The sequence below is a fragment of the Thalassophryne amazonica genome, chromosome 3 (assembly GCF_902500255.1).
Source record: "Thalassophryne amazonica chromosome 3, fThaAma1.1, whole genome shotgun sequence".
Lineage (NCBI taxonomy): Eukaryota > Metazoa > Chordata > Actinopteri > Batrachoidiformes > Batrachoididae > Thalassophryne > Thalassophryne amazonica.
This window is the reverse complement of record NC_047105.1, coordinates 40,701,567-40,723,638: the sequence shown is the minus strand read 5'-3', so window position 1 is coordinate 40,723,638 and position 22,072 is coordinate 40,701,567. Positions and strand designations below refer to the sequence as shown.

The 22,072-nt window shown below is 38.1% G+C and overlaps 1 protein-coding gene across 1 annotated transcript in view; it reads right to left on the bottom strand.

The window, feature by feature from the left end:
- st7l (suppression of tumorigenicity 7 like) overlaps window positions 1-9,435 on the bottom strand; it is a 38,149-nt gene extending 28,714 nt beyond the window's left edge. Inside the window, exons 1-11 of the mRNA XM_034166085.1 lie at window positions 9,232-9,435; window positions 8,215-8,297; window positions 7,175-7,334; window positions 7,038-7,092; window positions 6,732-6,847; window positions 5,839-5,917; window positions 4,515-4,603; window positions 4,244-4,344; window positions 3,960-4,074; window positions 3,768-3,840; window positions 3,530-3,632 (exon numbers count right to left, since the gene is read on the bottom strand). Coding sequence (XP_034021976.1) covers window positions 3,530-3,632; window positions 3,768-3,840; window positions 3,960-4,074; window positions 4,244-4,344; window positions 4,515-4,603; window positions 5,839-5,917; window positions 6,732-6,847; window positions 7,038-7,092; window positions 7,175-7,334; window positions 8,215-8,297; window positions 9,232-9,400 — 1,143 coding nt within the window. The 5' untranslated portion in view covers window positions 9,401-9,435. The remainder of the gene's footprint in view (window positions 1-3,529; window positions 3,633-3,767; window positions 3,841-3,959; window positions 4,075-4,243; window positions 4,345-4,514; window positions 4,604-5,838; window positions 5,918-6,731; window positions 6,848-7,037; window positions 7,093-7,174; window positions 7,335-8,214; window positions 8,298-9,231) is intronic.
- Between the last annotated feature and the right edge of the window lie 12,637 nt (window positions 9,436-22,072).

Genomic DNA, 22,072 nt, shown 5'->3' with positions numbered 1-22,072 from the left:
GGTATATGCTGTGGCTTTTCCACATAAACACAGATGCAAACTGTCACCCTTGAGTCATCACCTGCCACATAACACAGAACCACTCATGCATTGACTGTCTTAAAGCCCACATGTCCTGTTAAGGGTCATGGACCATTTGAGGCATCACAGCTGGCCTATACAGGCTGCTCATGTGATAGTGTCATTTTTGCATCTAAAACAAAGTTTTAAGAAATGCACATACATTTTTACTATTTAGTGTGTTAAAAAGCCACAGTCACAGGTGCACTCATCATTCAGACAGGCCAGATAACACAAAACAAGTACTAGTGAGCCAAAAACTCAACTCTGTGTTGAGGCCTGAATAAGTTTTCGATGCCACGGTGGATCGCTGAAACCGGAGATTACCAATAATCCTCCATGAAAGGTCTGTTACATATTTCAAAATCCCATTTATCTATTCAGCTACACGCACAACAGTCATTTTGATGAAGCTGGCGATGCTGGTTGAACTCAGAGTCACTGCTGAGCTCAAAGAGGGGATGAGGAAACATGAGAGGATAAAGAAAGAGGATGAGGGTAGGTGATGAGAGGGGCTGGTGGGGAAGAAAAGTTGGAAAGACATTGAAGATGAGGGCCCTTACTTTAAAATTCAAAGGCTGGATCAAAGTGCTGGCTGACAGTTCACCACCCAAACACTCCAACGCCCCGTACATACCTCACCAACACCCAACACACACCGACTTTCTTTCACTCTCAGAAAGAAGATGAAACAGCAGCAAACTACAAAGGAAAAATGGAGACAAAACTTCTGCTGCAGCTCAAAAATGAATGCCTGTGTGCGTGTGCATGACCACAAATGACACCCAACACTGTGAGAACTGATATGTTGTTGAAGTTCAAGTGTAAATGCACCCTCCAATACGAGTACAACACTGTGTTGTACAACTGCATTTTACCATGGCACCCAAACAAAGGCTGCCCACAAGAAGGACTCAGTCTCAGCCTCAGTATGACCAAATTCTGGGTAATGTTAGTGAAGTCGAAGATGCTGTTGTGGGGGAACAGGCAAGCCTTTTGCCTGTTAGTTCATTGTTGTAAAATGATGTGACAGTGTTCATTCTGGCTGATGTTTTTTTTTGCTTTGTTCTCTGTCCGAGGACAACTGACTGAAGAAGACATAGACCATGCGCGAGGGGGAAGTCACCTGGATTGGGAGTCCACTGCTGACTGGCACATGTAGGATATACAAAAGACCTATGGGAGCGTTCCAAGGAACTCAGGACTTGCCACTTGGGAGTCCATTTACTGAGACTCTGCTCTTCACCATTTGGATGTCTTCTGAGCCGCTGGTCGTGAGGACTACTGGACCCCATATGTATAGTTACGTAACTGCAACTTTTCTCTCTCTGCATGCTTGACAATTCTTTATTGTGCTTTGATTTATTTGTTATTTTGTTAATGGTAGTATGGCCAAGCAGATGGTCACCCCACTGAGTCTAGTCTAGTCTAGTCTAGTCGCCAATGTGCTTGATCAGGGGGTGGGTAACGTCAGACCTGAATTGTGCGTAGCACCTTGGGAAGATCTATGTTGTGACTGAGTGCTGTATAAACAAATAGAATTGAACTAATCTAAAAAATGCAAGCACTCGTAAAGAGTTATGTCTGCTGAGCAATGATAGGAACTACCACCATTACCAGAAGGGGAAGCATGACTTTCCCTATAAGATCATTGTGACATCATAAGGCAACAATGCTGCGGGAAGACAGAAATTGAAATCCTACCTTGCAGTGTAAAAAATAAATAAGATGAAAGGGGAAAAAAATGCAACAATGACTCTGCAACATGATATAGGATTTTTAACAATTTCAATGAATGGAAAACTGTGACCTGTGTTTGGGTGTATTTGACACCACTATTAGACAGTAGTCTTTGCTATCAAACTGAGTGAACATATATAAAGATTTGGAGGGATCATATTTGGCAAATGCTATCAAAATATTTTATACAACTGCAGAAAAACTTTATGTTGGCAGCTGAAATAGCCAAAATGTGTGTGGTCACTGAATCTGATTTAATACTCACAAAGGAAGACTTTAGGGTTTGAAGCCAACAATAAAGATGTGTGTGCAGGATTCAACATCTACTGTATGAAGAGCTACACTGACACCTGCTGGTGTGTTTCTTGCATCTCTGGAATTACAGAGACCATCAGCTCCTTTTTTTAAAGATCCATTATAGATCTCTGTAAGACCAAATCATAAAATTTCTTGAGAACTTAATTGTCCAAACCACTTGCAGCATAGCACATATTCTGACTCCAAACTGTGTTTAAGGTCTTCTGAGTAAAACGTTTGGTTTTTAGTGATGGAATAGAGAATCTGCGTATTATATCTAGCTATATCTAAATCTGTCATATATATATATATATATATATATATATATATATATATATATATAGAGAGAGAGAGAGAGAGAGAGAGAGAGAGAGAGAGAGAGAGAGAGAGAGAGAGAGAGAGAGAGAGAGAGAGAGAGAGATGTGGAAAAGAAAATCTAGACATTGGGGGGTGGTGGACAAGTGGTTAGTGCACTTGGTTTCAGTGCAGAAAGTTCCCAGTTCAAACCCCACCCCTGCCCATTCTCCATGTAATGTGGAGTTACGTCAGGAAGGGCATCCGACGTAAAAACCTGTGCTATTTCAACATACAGATCCACCTCAGATTTCATGTGGTGACCCTGAGTGGAAAACAAGACAGCAAATAAAAGGACTCTTTTGTTTAATCTAGCTATTATGAAGTATCTTTGTTTCATTGCAAAGTTACATCTAATTGGTTTGAAATTTGTGTCCACATTTTATCTGGAGTTCTTCCCAAAGGAACCTCTGGCGGTCTTGATTTACTGGTGTCTTCTGCTTTCAGTTGATACTTTTCTGTGCCCCCACCCCCCTTTTTTGGGGGGGGGGGGGGGGGGGGGGTTCAGTCACAATTACAGGTTTACCACATAGCATAGCAGCACTGTTTGACCCTTGAATGACATGCTGGAAAACTATTTCCCAGAATGTTATGGCATCTTGTCTCTGTATTTTAACTTCTGTGGGTCAAGACGTACGTAAGTCCTACATCAACCCTGAGGCCCGTTGGTGCAGATGCTTATCTCGGTAGTCAGGGACTCCAGTCCAACATAGGGTACTTCCCTAACCAATCTGATACCCATTTACAGCTGGATGAACTGAGACAGTGCAGATAAAGTTTCTTGTCCAAGGACACAGACAGGTATCATAAGCGGGATTCTAACCCAGATCCACATATTGGCAGGCCAGCTCCTTATCCACTGATCTACCTGCTCTAAATCTGTGGGTCAGTATCCTAAATTATTTCCAGACAAGACAAATGGTGAACATATTGTTGATATACGATTGTGAACCCTTTCATGTATTGATTACTAAGGCATAAAATTATAGTTGTGATGAAAAAAAATCCTTTTTATGAGTTAAATGGTCAAACAAACCCCAAGAAGCTACATGATTTAATCATCATTATTAGGACTGACCTTTGGCACATGTGGATTAAACTCAACAGCTCTGTGTATGGCCTCCACAGCATTCATCTCTGCTGTACTTAGGCCTCGCCTCGATGCTGCTTCTGGAGAGAATCTGGAGTAAGTGAAAAGTGACAGTATATTATTAATGTTGCCACAGGCAACCAGTTAATTGTACTACTGCATGTAGAAATATTGTACAGTATGCAAGATTCAGAGAGATTTTCTACAACATGAATCGTAAACATACTTATCTGATACAGCGCGTGCTTTCAAAAGCGCTGACGTGTAGCATATAGTTGCTGATTTTGGTAAGCTGATGTCTACAAAAGCAGCAGAACATACAACATAAGTCAATTACTCATTTCCAAGGTTGCACAACACCAAGTTAAGTTCTGCTGCATCTGAAAGATGCAAAGTTTGTAGATTTTTTTCCATGTACCATCATATTTAGCGAGGACAGCTTGGACATCAGCGTATGCCTGAAGCTCCAGAAGTGCCTCTAAAAGGTTTTCATGGATATTTAACATTCCCAACAATGGGAATTCCTTCATTAACTGCATAGAAATAAGATGGTCCACATTAACATGTTATTTATTGCAACAATCAATGTACTGTTATTGGTTCAAATGCAGTATATGATGCACTGGGTCAGCTAGTTGCTGACACAGTTAAAAAGACAAACAAAAGCAATATAAAAAAAAAAGTTGAGCTTTAGACACTCACATCTCTCATCATTTTTACCGCTTCTTTAATCCGTCCCAGCTTGCGTGCACACATAGCCAGTCTGCGTTTAATGTACACCAGTAAGTTGATATCTTTTCCAGCTTTGGACAGCAAACAGAAGTGAAATATTGAGTAAACAAAGAGGCTACTGTTTTTTGAGAAAACCTAAATGTAAGTAGCCTGGACAGAATTCTAAACAGACCTAAAACTTTTACAACATTATAATTTTCTTGTTTATTAAAGCCAGGGTTTAATACAGAGGAACCCTTACCAATACTTAGAGCTTTTCTAAAAAGACGTTCAGCCTCTGTGATAGTTGTAGCTTCTTCTTCTGCTAGAAGCACATACGCTGCAGCACATCTGCACATATGAACAGTTGTGACAAAAACTGGACTTATTTAATATTAATGTATAGAAATATGCTGTTAACTGAAGCAAACATTTTCTGAAATGTACACCCAGCATAATATATAAAACACAGATGTATTCCTTCAATTAAGGCCAAGTTGTACACCATGGTACATTCACTCATACATTCAGCACAAAGTGTTTGATCTTGTTTGCAAGAACAGTCCAGTTGCTTCTAGATACGCCCGCATTTTTGTTCACAGAGTTAAACCGTGAACAAATTGCATGGAAAACAGAAATATAAATGGTAAAGTTTCCACGTATGTTAGTTTTTAAACCAAGACTTCAGCATGATAACTGTTGGGAGATATTCAATGAACTGATGTTTATATGAATAAAGTTACAGCGTGGAGGAATTAGTGTCACCATGTGGTGAGGTTACAGACTGCATTCTGTCATCACTGGTCACATCATTGCTTCCCTTCACATTTTCTCTTCTTTGGTAATGGGGATTCATGCTCACTTGCCTTCTAATCAGCAAAAATTATGATCCTCCATTTCACAAAAATGGAATTTTTCAAACTCGTTAGCTTGCACTAGCAACCGGTGCACCGTGTATAGTGAAGTAACCAGTGACTCCTCTTTTTTCTTCAGTGGTTTGGCTGCAAAGCAAAAATGTGAATGGTGGTGCAAGTGTGTCCTCCTTTGGGCTACTATGTCAACATGGTGCCACAACATGGCAGCCTCCTTGAGGGGACCCACTACAACGGTTCATTCTACACTCATGAAAACACATTAAATCATTGCTGCATGTAATTACGCACTGATAAAGAGATGGTTACGAACGCTATATTCCATTTGTGCTAAGAAACTCCAATAAATCCTGCTCACTGTTGCGTTAATCATTTTGACACTACAGTTTCTTCTGATAACACATCAAATTAAAGAAAACTTTAATTTACACACAAAATACAAAAAGCAAACTTAACCACTAAAACTGAAAAGACGTCATGGCACATAAGATTAAAATGGCAGAGAATTGGCTATTAGAAACTTTTTGGATTCTTGCAGAGGTGGTGTTAATTTATAAGTGTGGTGTCATTTGCAAATGTCAGCATCACCTAATATGTGAACAAAAAGTATCTTTTGTACGTACAAAAACACAGCAAGTGTGCTTATTTTGTGAATGAGTGTACCTGAGCTTTTCTTATAGAAGTAACATGTAATCCTTTATGTGTAAAACTCACTCGTGGTTCATTTCTAATGCCTGATAAGCTGCTCTGATCCTGGCTTGAGGGTTTCTCTCCCTCCATGCTTTCTGCATCACTGGAATGAGAAGATCTGGTGTCAATGTGCCGCACAGACATCTTCACATAACTGGTAAGGCAACATGGATTAAACATGGTGAAATTGTTGTATGCTACTCAAAGAAAAGGTGGTTCACAATTTTGCTAAGAACAAGGAACAATTTGGAACACAATGAAACAACACATCTCTGATAATGTCTCAACTTTGAGCAGCATCATATCAGGATAAAACTATTCTTCACACACTTATGCTCTACACAAGAGTTGGGAAGAGAAGAAAGAAGAGAGTAGGAAAGGTGAAAGGATGAAAAGAAAAAGGGTTTAAAGAACAGGAAGATGGAGAGTGGAGAACACAAAGTACAAAAAAGACCATAGTAGACAGACAAAAAAGAAAAAAATATTTCCAGTTGATAAACAAACTGGAAGTAGAAACAACAAATTTAAGTTCATTGCTCTAAACACTAGCTGGAATTTTGCACCCGTTATATTATGATAGCTGGATTAGCGAAACACTATTATGTCACATTCTACTGCCAATGTGTGCATTCTGCAACATATGAGTTTGTACCTCTTTTGCTTTTGCATAGTTACACCCAGTGGTGGGCACAGTTCCGCTAATTTGCAAGTTATCGTAGCTAACTTTTTTGTTTGCGGATTAGCTTTTCAGCTAACTTCAAAAACGATAAGGTGGCTCAATTTAAACAGAACTGATCATATATAATGGTGATGGTGTTGCATTCTTGGAATGCCCAATTTTATTTTCTGTGGTAATATTATATTTCTCTGATGGGATCAATAACATTTATCTCGGTTTGTATGTCATTAAACCTCACCCGCATCTTCAGGCTTTAGCTGCTGAGTGTCACCTGTGAAAAAGGTCTGATGATCTTGAGCAGACAAGTTCATATCATAATATGTTAAGGGCTCTTTCCCAGTCACCCAGGTGTATCTGCAATGCACAAAGGAAAACAGTCTGATGACAGATTTGAAGGTGATTAGATATGCATTCATTATTAATTCTGCTACACCTTTCAGAAAATATGCAAACGTGTAACACTAATGATACTAGGCAATCAAAACCCATTTTCATTCTTTTCATTCTTGCTATTAAATTGGACATCTCTGTGATTCACACATACCTGTTGTATTCTGCTCCTCTGAACAGATTCAGAGGGTTCCTCCAGACCTTGCACTCTACAAAAATAACATAATGTAACTGAGCAATACAGCAGCAAAAGTATTAGTGTTCTTATACCACATACATGTAGGCATTTACCTGACACACTTGGTCTTGGCTCTGCATCGCCATTGACGGATGAGAACAGACCAGTTGCTGAGCTGCTCTCCACTCCACCCAGGAGAGGGCGCAGGTGGCTCACAGACACTTGTTCAATGAATGAGGTACCATATTTCCGAAAATACCACCACTCAAATATCTGTGAGAACAAAGAATTTGTGCTTACAGGCAGCATAGGTGTGAATCATCAATGACCTATAATAAATCAGTTAGCGTAATTGTTGCCATCATAATTGCGGGGTGATACTGATGTCTAAGAGTATTCATTCTCATTAGCGGTTCAAATGTTTAGCAGCAATCCTTGAAAGCTAGGCTTCATTCACAAATTTTGAAGTGCTAAAAGAAAATACAAAACAAGAAACTCAAACCACTGTACTAAAACATAAATGTAACACCTTTTTTTGCTCCCATTTTTAATGAGCTGAACTCAAAGATCTAAAACATTTTTCTATACACAAAAGACCTATTTCTCTCAAATAGTGTTCACGAATTTGTCTAAATCTGTGTTAGTGAGCACTGCTCCTTTGCTGAGATAATCCATCCCATCTCACAGGTGTGGCATATCAAGATACTGATTAGACAGTATGATTATTGCATAGGTGTGCCTTAGACTGGCCACAATAAAAGTATATAGAAAATGTTTTAGCTCTTTGAGTTCAGCTCATGAGAAATGTGAACAAAAACAAAAGTGTTGCATTAATATTTCTGTTCAGTATAAAATGATCTCAACAGGTTCAAAAGATTAAGGAATACACTTCGAAGATGATGAAAAAAGAATATTCCATCTATATGTGATATTAGCCGATATTTGTATATTTGTACCCCTGAGAGGAAAATGACAAATGGATGCATTCTGAAACTTCAAAAAAAAAAAAAAGTTAAATCAATTTGTGCTCATCACCTGACAAATCAATACAGATTTTTCAAAAACTGTATATTTAATTAAGAAATGTTAAATTCAACCCACACAAATTGATATTCTTTTCATGATGCAAGAAATGGATGAGAGTATAACTCACCAGGATGAGTCCAGAGATGAGTGATGAGGTTCCAGTGAGCGCCACATAGAATTTAGGGGTCAACGTATTCAAAAACACTGATGCTGAAAATAAAAGAAAGAACACAATCAGATTAGTGCGATCACTGAAACCAGAACTGTGTCCAAACACAGATGTGTATAAATGTGTGGGTAATTTTTTTTACACTTAGCAGATTACTAAAATAATAGTTGTTGTTTTTTTCCCCTGCCAACTAATTAATCAACTGATATGGTCAAGTCAATAGGTAACTGGACAGTGCACCATTTTTGGTCATTTTGCCTCTGCATTTGTTGTGTACATTTTCAGCTGTGAATCAATGGCTTTAACAAAACCAGGACGTTAACAGTTTAGGAATTAAAGCCACTTTTATATACTCCCTGTATTTTCAGAGCATATAAGTAATCACATAAACAAAACATAACAGTTATTGTTAATACAAATCATTCTGTTTACATATTGTTTTCTGTTTTCTTTAGACAAAGCTATGTGCTACTCTACCGCTCTACTGTACCAGCTGTAGAATCAAGTAATAATCAGTGACTTGGGAAATGTTGATGCATCCAAAAATTACTTGAGAAACAAATGCAGCACAATTAGCAGTAACAATGCATCACAAATCATATATGACACATATTCCTCACTATGTTACATATGTACATAATAACTAACTCACTAAGTAAATAAATAGTTAAATTGTTGTATCTGGGTCCCTCAATGTTAACATTTGAAATTGAATATATACACATTTTTTCTTTCAGTTTGTATTATTATTATTCTGTTAAATCAACTAGTAAGTGGTTCATCTTGTGTCTAACAGTACACGTTAATGTTACAAACTGACGGAAGCTGGAGCTGACTGCTGGGCTTTAACAGCTTGAAAAAGAAGCAACTAGTTGTGCCACAATCACTCAAAACAAATTGTTAAAGCAAGAGCTGGTGCTAACAAACTGTTAGCAGAGAGCTAACGTCAGCTAGCTAGCAGCTGCACTTATTCACCTGAGGTAAGAGATTCCTGCAGTTTCAGCGGACTCCACAGGACGTAAATCATGATGAGCACCATGCCGAACCAAATAAAGCACACGTATGTCCATGACCACGACAGCCAAGACTTTAATTTCTCTGTAAATCCAAGAGACTGGGGGTTCATGCTAGTGGGATCCTCCATATTTCTCCGGATGCCTGTAAACACAGGAGTCACGTGACCGCGGACTTTATTTTGAAAAACTTAAAAAAAATCTAAATCCGAAGTTTGCGGAAATATTTATTTTAATAATAATAATAACGATGATGATAATAATAAATCATAATAATAATACAAACTGAAAGAAAAAAAAACAGAAGCTAATACAAATTAAAATGGACATGTATATGTTTGATTTCAAAATTAGAAAATGTTAACACTGAGGGACCCAGATACAACTATTCATTCATTCATTCATTACGTATATGTCATACAGTGAAGTCGCAAACTGCTATTTTGGCAATCAAATAAACTCGTCTATAATTTTTCGAAGCTTTTGCATCACTCATTAATGAACCACAAGCCTGATAGATGTAGGTCTTTCAGCTCTAAATGTTAAAAAGTTGCACATTTTTTTCTTCACAGTCTATGCTGTGTTACCATTTATTGCCAGTAAGCGGCGGGACTGTATCACAAATCCATTACTGTCTGTTATCCTCTCCTGCCTGTAGGTGGAGACAAAATCCACTTTTACTTACCTCCTCCCAATTCAGGCGTGTTCAAAATGTAATTTTTCATTTTGTGCTGATATTTCGACAAACATTTTGCAGAAGCTTTAAAGGTTGGAAAAAGAATCTCAATCACATAGTTTTGTTCAAACTCCCACTTACTGTACCGCATGCTCAGATTTGTTTGTGTTTTACTGATGGAAAAATACATTCCATACAAGAGTTTTGACTGGATAAGGAAGAGGCATCCACTTGGCTTCTCACCTTGTGCGGTTGAGTCACAGGATGAGAATAAATGTGATTTGTTGCCGTGAATTCTCCATAGTGGATCCAGGCAGTGAATGACAGAGAGCCAGATTTGGCCCTTGCTCACATGTGCCCTTGGGTGTTTTCAGTCTGATGCTGATGGACAAGCACACGTGGGGTTAAAGGCCTGTCATATAAATCAGGTAAAATCACTTTAGAGGTGAAAACATGCGTGATGCAACTGACAGAGAGGAACGGTGGGGAAAGAAAGCAGAAAAAGAGATGAAGGGAAGAAGGGAAAAGGAAGATAGAGGAGAAGTCGACAGATCCAGGACAGTTATCTGGAGCTACAGCATGACACTCAAAGTCTGAAGGGTTCTTTAGATGAAATTATATTTCCAAATATTGTCTGTATTCAGTTTCTAAATAAAATACCCCTGTAGCCTCCAAGAGTAAGACAACACTGTTATCTTTCTTTGCACAGTGTCACTTTCGTTTAAACATAAGTCAAATGCAGGGTGATGTACAACCTCAGCACACACAATACTGCTCGGTATGACAGAACATTAGGACCACATCAAGGGAAAAACAAAATAATAGAAGAGGTTTGTTTAAATTTATTTTGCATTTCGAGAGTAAAGTCAAAATATCAAGATTACATCAAAATGTTTGGAATAAAGTTGAAATGTTGAGATTGAAGTCAAAATATTGAGAATAAAATTTAAAAAATGTTGAGATTGAAAGTAAAAATGTTGAGAATAAAGTTGAAATGTCAAGAATAAGGGTGAAATGCAATTTCAAGAATGAAGTAGAAATTTTGAAAAATAAAGCTGAAATACAATTTTGAGAATAAAAGTCAAAATGTTGAGATTAAAGCCAAAATGTTGAGAGTAAAGTTGAAATACTGAGATTACAGTCAAAATGTTGAGAATAAACTCAAAACATCAAGAATAAGGTTGAAACACAATTTTGAGAATGAAGCAGAAATTTTGAAAATAAAGTTGAAATATAATTTCAAGAGTAAAGTAGAAATGTCAAAAAAACATTGAAAAACAATTTCAAGAATATAAAGTCTAAATGTTAAAAATAACATTGAAATACAGTTTCAAGAATAAAATTGAAATGTTGTGAATAAATTTAATGTTTTAAGATTAAATTCTTAGATTAAATGAAACTACAGGCGTTTCTGATATGTCCACCTCTACAAAATGGCTTGTGTGAAATTATACTTCAGAATCAGTTTTCTTAACAAGGAATTCATTTCTCTTCTTGCACATAAACACCAAGTCGAAATAGGCTTAAAGAGACTGTGCTGAATGTTGTGTCTGTTCCCAAGAAGAACTCAAACTGGGAAGTGGCCGTATTGTCAACATTTCCCGCTTTATTTTCGAAATAGTATTTCAGATTTATTCCTGACATTTCTGCTTTAGTCTCAACATTTCAACTTCCTTTTCAAAATATTTTGACTTCATTCTTGAGAAATCCAAATAAATAAATACATGAGTAAAATAAATAAATCTTTTTTTTTTGTTATAATGTGACTAATTCTCCTTTGTAGTTCTGTAAGAGGGATTTCTACATAGATATAGGAAGAGTTCCTAGAAGTCGTTTTTTTGTTGCAGATATCTGGGAAATTTGTTTTGGAGTATAGTGATGTCACATCATTACATTTTTAGTTTGATCACTTTGTTGTCAGTTAGTTGATTGATATGAACTTTGGATCATCTAACACACACACACACACACACACACACACACACACACACACACACACACACACACACACACACACACACACACACACACACACACACACACACACACACACACACACACACACACACACACACACTCCTGATTACAGTACAGTTCTGCACAGCTGCTTCCCAGGGTAATAAGATTGCCCAGTTTCTCCAGTCACAGCCACAGAATCCCATAACTGCTTCAGAGTTGTCTGGATGTCTGAGTGGCTTCCCTCACTAGTCTGCTTCTTGCATGTTTTCCTTCTCCAAACAGATTTACCACGCAGTTCAATCCTGTTTGTATTCCTCAGTGATTGATGCAAATGAATTCCAAGACACTTTGAATGACTTGGGAATGTACATGTATCCATCCCCTTACTTGTCTCAAGAAAACTGGCTGTAAAACTGATGATTTGTGATAAAAAAAATAACTTACTGCGGATATGGAGAGACTATGTATGCAAGTGGTGATATATTTTTAAAAGGTTAAAGCAATACTTTTTTGTGAAAAACCTTGAATTAAAACTAAAGCTTGATGATTACAGGCATATCTTCATTGTTTCTGTTCAACTCCATTGTGATATTGCACAGATGGAAAATTACAAAAATATGTCCATATACTTATGGGCCTGACTGCACGGTGCTGAATTCTGAAACTGCAAAGGCAAGGTCAGCCAAAGGTCAAAAATTCAGGTGAAAGTCACATTCATAGAGGTGAATGGTCAGATTTCCACCAGGCAATGAACTGGGTTATTTCTGTGTCTTCATACCCACGTGCACTATTGTCTTGTACATAACAATGTATTGATAAAAATGTGAGTTCTGTGAACAGTGACGGTGCAACATGAGCTGTTCCAAAATGATCAGCCAGCATCCATCTGTGCAGAAACAATATCTCATCATGCTGCAGTCACCTGTACACTTAAAGTTCATTCACAATTTCATACATTGATCCAGCCATCCGTGACTTCACGTTCTGTTTTTGTAGCTTCTCTATCTTTGCCCAAAGCTTTTAAGAGTCCTCCATCATACATATTTAATCTGCATTCTGACTTAAACGCACCACATTTCTCACTCTCATTATTACTTAAGAGGCTGCGCCTTAAAGGCTCAGAAGTGTGCGCCGCTCTGTTGATCACATTGTTCTCACAATCAGCTATTTAAACAACTCACGATACATAAGACTGTCAACATAGTTTAGAATTTCATGTCAAATAATGTCCTTTATTCAGAATTACCTTTTTGGGAATACATTATAATACCCTTCTTTTAATAAGATGTTATTAATGGATAATAATGATTTATAAGTTATAACACTGCTTATTAACATTATTATATGGTAATAAAACGAAACAAGTGTTAGTAATGTCATCATAATCACATTTTTTTTATTAGACTATAAGGTATTGCTCTTGCTTTAGATCTGGTAGCTGTTCTTGTAATAAGCATATGTTAACTTTTAATAAGGCATTGATAAGTCATTATAAATGCTTAAAAACTTTATTATGTGGTAATAAGGCCACATAACTGTTCACAGTTGTACCATAAACACATTTTATTGTTAGTTTATAAAGCACTGTTTTTTTTCCTTTGGAAATGGTGGCTGTTGCAGTAATAAGTATTTGTTAAATTGTAATAAGGCAAAGATAAGTCATTATAAAACACTTTTTAACATTATTGTGTGGTCATATGATGAAATAACCATTAGTAATTGTACCACAAGCACATTTTATAGTTAAATGATGAAGCATTGTTCTCACCTTAGCTGCAAAAAGCAGGGGTAAATGTTAATAAGCTCATAGTCAGCAATTAATACATAAGTGTGCATCAATCTCAAAATGATACGATAATATGATACGATACACTTTATTACCCCCAAGAAGAAATTTGTCTTGGACTTCAAGTGCTCGGCAGACATTTCTGTCTCAAGAAATCAATAAATACAACAACAATACACTGCTTGCATCCCTATGGAAAATTTACCAACATATTGCACGTTACCCATAATCTAATATACAGTTAAAACAGCATACAAGAAAAAGATAATAAAGTTAAAATACACACCTTATTTGTATATATCTACACATGCACATACACACACAACATCGCTACACATCACAATAAAGCAACATAACAGGTTTATAAAGGAAGAACTTAATTGATAACTCAATAAATACCTAAAAATGGCAAAATGGCTTGAAGACTAACAACAAGTGTCTTATCTGGATATTAATTATAATATATCATAGTATAAATATGTCATGTTTTTTTAATGGTCATGAGTGGAACAATAAAATCTGCATATGTGATAATAAGTATCATGATGGTATAATTACTAATTAACTTATGCTTATTGCAAAGGCCTGACTATAAAGTGTTGCCAGATTTTCTTGTGTGCTTAAGGTCAATTGTATATTTCAATGTTTACCTTTAACAAGTAATACAGCTTGTTTAATCTGTCATTTGTCGGCTCTGCGTGTGTCGGTCCTGTTGGTAGAACACTTCAAACTTTGATACTTACTCTTGTCTCCCACACCATTTCCTCTGAGTTGATAGCACGTGTCCCCCACAAAGGGACTCTCCCTCTTCAACTCATTTCTCTCAGACACTTCATTTTCAGAAACTGCATGTTCTTTTTCCAATTTTAGGAAACTGTGCATTTGACCACATGTACAATCAATGGTGCTGCAGAAAAAAAGAGACCCTCATCACCGACAGGCGCATCGTGCACAGAGTGACATTCGGCATTTTGTTTTGAAATCACTAAAGACAAATAGACACGTGCACTAATTTGCTATCATGCTTGTAGCTTCACCTCTTGCTGGATGATGCTCATTAGAATCGTCTCTAAATTACAACAAGACAAAGTCTGAATAAAACATCTGATTTGTAAAATGCTTTTAATCCCTTTGACATCAAATTGAATTAGGATGTGAATAATCAGCATTACAAGCACAGCAGGAATAAAAACACCAAATGTTGTAGAGTTCATCACTCAGCCTCTCCTACAGAGGATACAGATTTTTATTTTTTATATTTTTAAATCACATACACCACCAGCCAGCTGTAAGTATAAATGTAAGAGGCAAAGATGAATAATACGTTTGAACCACCTTCTTGTAGTTAGGGTCTATTTTTCCACTCTCCTGTGCACAAAAACATAATTTTTAGTGACAATAGAATAAAAGGGCCCATTCAAAGATGAGAGAAAAACCAAAATGTGTGTACCTTTCTGAAAGGTTTATAGTATCATGTAACTGTAAACAGGAAGAACTATAAATGTCCTGCCTTCATCTTGCTAATTATCGTAGCTTAAAGCAGATAACCCGTAAGTTGGAGAGGAAATGGCGTCTCACTAATTTAGAAGATCTTCACTTAGCCTGGAAAAAAGAGTCTGTTGCTCTATAAAAAAAGCCCTCCGTAAAGCTAGGACATCTTTCTACTCATCACTAATTGAAGAAAATAAGAACAACCCCAGGTTTCTTTTCAGCACTGTAGCCAGGCTGACAAAGAGTCAGAGCTCTATTGAGCTGAGTATTCCATTAACTTTAACTAGTAATGACTTCATGACTTTCTTTGCTAACAAAATTTTAACTATTAGAGAAAAAATTACTCATAACCATCCCAAAGACGTATCGTTATCTTTGGCTGCTTTCAGTGATGCCGGTATTTGGTTAGACTCTTTCTCTCCGATTGTTCTGTCTGAGTTATTTTCATTAGTTACTTCATCCAAACCATCATCATGTTTATTAGACCCCATTCCTACCAGGCTGCTCAAGGAAGCCCTACCATTATTTAATGCTTCGATCTTAAATATGATCAATCTATCTTTGTTAGTTGGCTATGTACCACAGGCTTTTAAGGTGGCAGTAATTAAACCATTACTTAAAAAGCCATCACTTGACCCAGCTATCTTAGCTAATTATAGGCCAATCTCCAACCTTCCTTTTCTCCCAAAAATTCTTGAAAGGGTAGTTGTAAAACAGCTAACTGATCATCTGCAGAGGAATGGTCTATTTGAAGAGTTTCAGTCAGGTTTTAGAATTCATCATAGTACAGAAACAGCATTAGTGAAGGTTACAAATGATCTTCTTATGGCCTCCGACAGTGGACTCATCTCTGTGCTTGTTCTGTTAGACCTCAGTGCTGCTTTGATACTGTTGACCATAAAATTTTATTACAGAGATTAGAGCATGCCATAGGTATTAAAGGCACTGCGCTGCGGTGGTTTGAATCATATTTGTCTAATAGATTACAATTTGTTCATGTAAATGGGGAATCTTCTTCACAGACTAAAGTTAATTATGGAGTTCCACAAGGTTCTGTGCTAGGACCAATTTTATTCACTTTATACATGCTTCCCTTAGGCAGTATTATTAGACGGTATTGCTTAAATTTTCATTGTTACGCAGATGATACCCAGCTTTATCTATCCATGAAGCCAGAGGACACACACCAATTAGCTAAACTGCAGGATTGTCTTACAGACATAAAGACATGGATGACCTCTAATTTCCTGCTTTTAAACTCAGATAAAACTGAAGTTATTGTACTTGGCCCCACAAATCTTAGAAACATGGTGTCTAACCAGATCCTTACTCTGGATGGCATTACCCTGACCTCTAGTAATACTGTGAGAAATCTTGGAGTCATTTTTGATCAGGATATGTCATTCAAAGCGCATATTAAACAAATATGTAGGACTGCTTTTTTGCATTTACGCAATATCTCTAAAATCAGAAAGGTCTTGTCTCAGAGTGATGCTGAAAAACTAATTCATGCATTTATTTCCTCTAGGCTGGACTATTGTAATTCATTATTATCAGGTTGTCCTAAAAGTTCCCTAAAAAGCCTTCAGTTAATTCAAAATGCTGCAGCTAGAGTACTGACGGGGACTAGAAGGAGAGAGAGCATATCTCACCCATATTGGCCTCTCTTCATTGGCTTCCTGTTAATTCTAGAATAGAATTTAAAATTCTTCTTCTTACTTATAAGGTTTTGAATAATCAGGTCCCATCTTATCTTAGGGACCTCGTAGTACCATATCACCCCAATAGAGCGCTTCGCTCTCAGACTGCAGGCTTACTTGTAGTTCCTAGGGTTTGTAAGAGTAGAATGGGAGGCAGAGCCTTCAGCTTTCAGGCTCCTCTCCTGTGGAACCAGCTCCCAATTCAGATCAGGGAGACAGACACCCTCTCTACTTTTAAGATTAGGCTTAAAACTTTCCTTTTTGCTAAAGCTTATAGTTAGGGCTGGATCAGGTGACCCTGAACCATCCCTTAGTTATGCTGCTATAGACGTAGACTGCTGGGGGGTTCCCATGATGCACTGTTTCTTTCTCTTTTTGCTCTGTATGCACCACTCTGCATTTAATCATTAGTGATCGATCTCTGCTCCCCTCCACAGCATGTCTTTTTCCTGGTTCTCTCCCTCAGCCCCAACCAGTCCCAGCAGAAGACTGCCCCTCCCTGAGCCTGGTTCTGCTGGAGGTTTCTTCCTGTTAAAAGGGAGTTTTTCCTTCCCACTGTAGCCAAGTGCTTGCTCACAGGGGGTCGTTTTGACCGTTGGGGTTTTACATAATTATTGTATGGCCTTGCCTTACAATATAAAGCGCCTTGGGGCAACTGTTTGTTGTGATTTGGCGCTATATAAAAAAATTGATTGATTGATTGATTGAATTATGTTCCTTAAAGCAGTAAGCCCTGTTATTTTTTTTTAAAGCTTTAAGTCATACATTTTTTTTGTACTATTCTAATTTTATTCCTTAGCATTTAAATAAGGGATTCATAATATGATATTGCCAATCTGATCAAAGTTTGCGCTGTCTGGAAACAATTTAGAATTTTGACCCCTGAAGGGTAGAAATTCAACCGATCAAACGCCATGACCTACATTTGATAGCAACATCATAGATCAAGTGGCAGCTTCTCTCAAGCTCTGCGAGGATGCTGGGAAGGACACAGCGACTACCCATCAGAGTAAAGAAAGGCAGCGTGATGTCAGCTCGGTGGTTGGTCAAACAAAATAAACCAAGATGGAAAACACGCTCTGAAACAGCCTATTTCTGCATAAATCTAATATGTTTCTCATATATTTTGTAAACGTTAGTGAGAAGTAAACATTTTTAAATCTTTTTGAAATTGATTTACAAGACATATTATAGATTTTAGCATGCATGCCCCGGGAACGCAAATCAAGCAAATGGGTGAGGTCACAAGTAAACTTCTTGTACGCGTGCACTCGCTTCTTCCTGCAGTCAGTCTGCTATTAGAAGGAAAAGACAATATTCACCATTGAATTCCTCCCAGGTAAATATGTTCTCTTCATTAAAATTTGCAATACGTTACAAAAATAAATCTACATTATAATGATTGGTTTTTGGCAGAAACTAAATTTTATCAGTTTTGTGAAACTTGAAAGGCCGTACAGCTTTAATTTTGCACTGTGGCATGTTTGACGTCATAATAAATTGAACCACTGTCATTGAATCATAGATAGTTTTTCAACAAAGAATTTCTGAACTGAGCTACTTCATGTATCAGCGTTGAGGGAGAAGATGGAAACCTATCATTCCATTGCAAATTAAGGTAGAGTTTAAACAGCATGTCAACATGAAATCATGCAACAAAACAATCCATGACATGACATGGACACATAGGGGCACAATCATCAAGCCGGCACAAAGGAGCGGGCAGAACAAAGCATGTGTCATTAATGGTTTCAGTCAGACACAGTCATTTTTTTTGCACCCAGCATGCACGTCATGCCAGTAACAAGTTAAGTACACTCAGCTGTGTGTCCATGGGCATGTTGATCTCAATATAAGGTGTACCCATGTGTTGGTATCAGCTAGCATAAGAACACGTTTGCACCACAGAACTGATCTAAAGCCTAGCGCTGTGTAGTTGCGGTATTTAAATAGAATAAATAAATAGGAACAAAAATCAGACATGCCTTACATAAGCAGGTTGATGACCCATACAACCACTGCATATTCAATGACACTGAATTGAAAGCAGTCATTAATAAAATTACACACTTCAACTAATTTAATCAGTTGTATCTGAAATTGAACCACTTTATCTTGGACTAACACATAACTCTTCCACCATGTTTACATGTGCTACATTGGTAGTAAACTGTTTTTGTTAAACAATATGACCAATAGGAAGGTGATATGTGATTTAATAGTATTTTATTGTGACTTCAAAATTTTGCTTCAAAATTTTGTAAATGAAAAATGCTGAACATTTTGTAACTACACTTCACCCAGGAGAAAAACGGGTGCCTTTGCTAGTGGCATTACCCAGTTCCTCAAAATAACCATTCTAAATATTTGCATTATGCAAGGAGTGGGCAAACATTTTGACCCTCATCTGCGAGCATGACTTTGACCAAATTTTTCATCAAACCTAACCTTCAAACATTCTACCAAATGTTGCCAAAACTGGACCAAAACTCTTAACTCTTATACCCCCATCGCACATACGCCAATTGAGGCCGAACTGCGTCAGAATGACACATCCGGCCACAATCGGGAATATTGAGGTGTGATCTGAAGACCAACGGACAGCAGTCTGTGAGTATCTTACATATTTGGTCCCATTCGCTCAGCTGTCCCGAGTGTGTTGCACATGTTCAAAACACTCTTGGTGCCAACGAGATCCCACCCACATCTGACAGTGGTCTATATGCAGTTTTTGTGTCATCTGATCGCAGTATACATATTCTGACGGCATCAAAGCAGCATCTGAAACGAACTGATCGCGGTTGATTGAGCTCTGAGATCGATCAGTCACAGAAAAGCCTGCCGACATGTTGTGCCACAGATGTCCACCTCCACTGAACCCGGCCGGGCAGGGCAAAGGAAATGTTGATATGTAATAATATGTATATGGCACACAATCATCATATAAAGTGGTTGTGAACAGCATGCAATCAAACCAAAAGTACCGTGTGCCTGACGTGCGCAATAATGCGTCAAAGTGCACGTCAGGCACTGAGCTGAATGGATCTCACTGCTGTAATATACATATTATTTTACCTGCTCACCATCTAAACTCTGTAGGAGGTGTGACGTGGAACTGTATCGCCAGGCCATGACAAGATTATTAAACATGAAACTCACCTCCAGCTTGGAACCAGGACAGCGCAGAGCACACAGGATCCAAACCACAGCCTGTGGTGAAAAGCCTCTCACCAGGCTGCTGTGTGCTGCAAATAACCATGCAAAAATTAAATCCCATGCGATAATCCAACTGGCATCACGATGTACAGACTTGCATTGTGCTCCTGAAGTAAGCAAAAAATAAAAAAGAAGTTAAAGTTCGCTGGAAAGGCTGCGTCTGACGCATGGTGTGAGTGCTGCTGCAAACTTTCAGCAAAGGTGTCACACACATGCATGGGGCTGGAATTGTCACTTAGCTGTGTGCGTGTGTGTGTTCATAATGGTTGCATAAGCCACTAAGCGTGTGCACGCAGCGCGCGTGCCACTGGACACCTTTGCTGAAAGTTTGCTGGCAGCGGGCCAAGCAGTCACACCGTGCATCAGACGCAGCTTTGACACATATGGTGTGAGTCCAGTCCATACGTTGGTTATACTCCGGTGTCCGGTACCAGCAGCGACTGTGCAAAGGGCACAGACTGGCACAGACTGCCGTCTGACGGCAGTCTGTGCCATCTACATGTTGTCTGCATACCCTCTGGATGCCATCATGCTGGTGTGTTCTGACACAGCTGACCTCTTTTCCTCCCGACTGCATCGGATTATGACAATATTTGCCCTTTCAGCCTGGTTCCTGCACATTCTTGCTATGTGTGATGGGGGCTTTAATTTTGTTCATATGCAACCAGATATACAGGACAGAAACCAATGTTCCTACATGCGGTATTGCACGTGGACTTAGAAAGCATTAGAAACACATTTCAACATAATGTAGATAACCACAATGAATGAATGAATGAATATATACCATCAGGCCAGCTGGTGCTGTGCTCATCATCAGATTCCACAGGGTGACACAGATGAGAGTCTCCAATTCCCCCTGGATGGGACCCTAGTCTGACCAGGTCACATCCCAAGCCAAGACTGGTACCCATTTACTCATTTACTTCTCTGCTCAGGGACTTTAAAACTATGACTATGGTTGCAAGCCGTCTTTCCTCACTAACCCGATCTTACGACAAGTTTGTGATGGTGTCACAAAAAGTGATTTAATCTATTAGTTCATGATACCATCACAAAATGTTAAATTTTTGTGACAGTATCAAGTAATAATTACCTGATGTAGCACAAAATTTGGGGTGACATGGGTGGGTGGGTGGGTGGGTGGGGGGGGGGTGTACTTTGGTTACAGTTAGGGTTAAAAATAGCAACTGAAAGTCACAAAACTGTCTAGGCCATATCTCTGTATAGTGCTGCTTCCACAATCACTAGTCAATAATAAATGAATAATTATATGAAGAAAAGTGAATTTGTAGTTTCTTGTGTAGTGTTACAACTAACAGCAAGCTATATTAACCAGATTTTAAAACAAGTTAAGTTTAATTAAATTGTATTACATGCTAGTATGACAGCTAACAAGGTTAGCCATATGGGGGTCATGCTTCCTTGGTGATTGCAAATGCTAAATGAATACTACCATGATGGAAATGTATATGTACTATGTCATACTGCTTTACAACAGAGGACAAACCACACTGTCATGTTTGTATAACACGCTTTGGTACAGCAGAATTTTATTATATTATGGAGAAAAGCTACCTTACAGGAAAGCTGGTAAGTGCCTCAGTTAGCTAGCCGTTATAAAATAATCTAACAGTTATGGGTAGAGAATGTCTGTGGACTAAGAATCATCTTACAACTGTCTTTCTGATCCTGAAGCATCTTAAACTTCAGAAATAATAATTCTGAATGACCAAGTGGCTTCCTTCAGTGTGACAGATATTTTAAAATGTTTATTTTAAAATGTAATAATCAGTGAATCACTGGTGACGCTCAGAAATGACTCTGCTGAGCTCCGAAATGACACATGCGCAGTGAAGGCAGGGCAGACCAATTTTTAGTGTGGGGGCCGTTCAGTCTGCGAAACCGGTCTTACTACTGCCAGAGTCTTCAAATTGACAGGGGACATTCTTGGGACACAGACCTTGGACAAGTT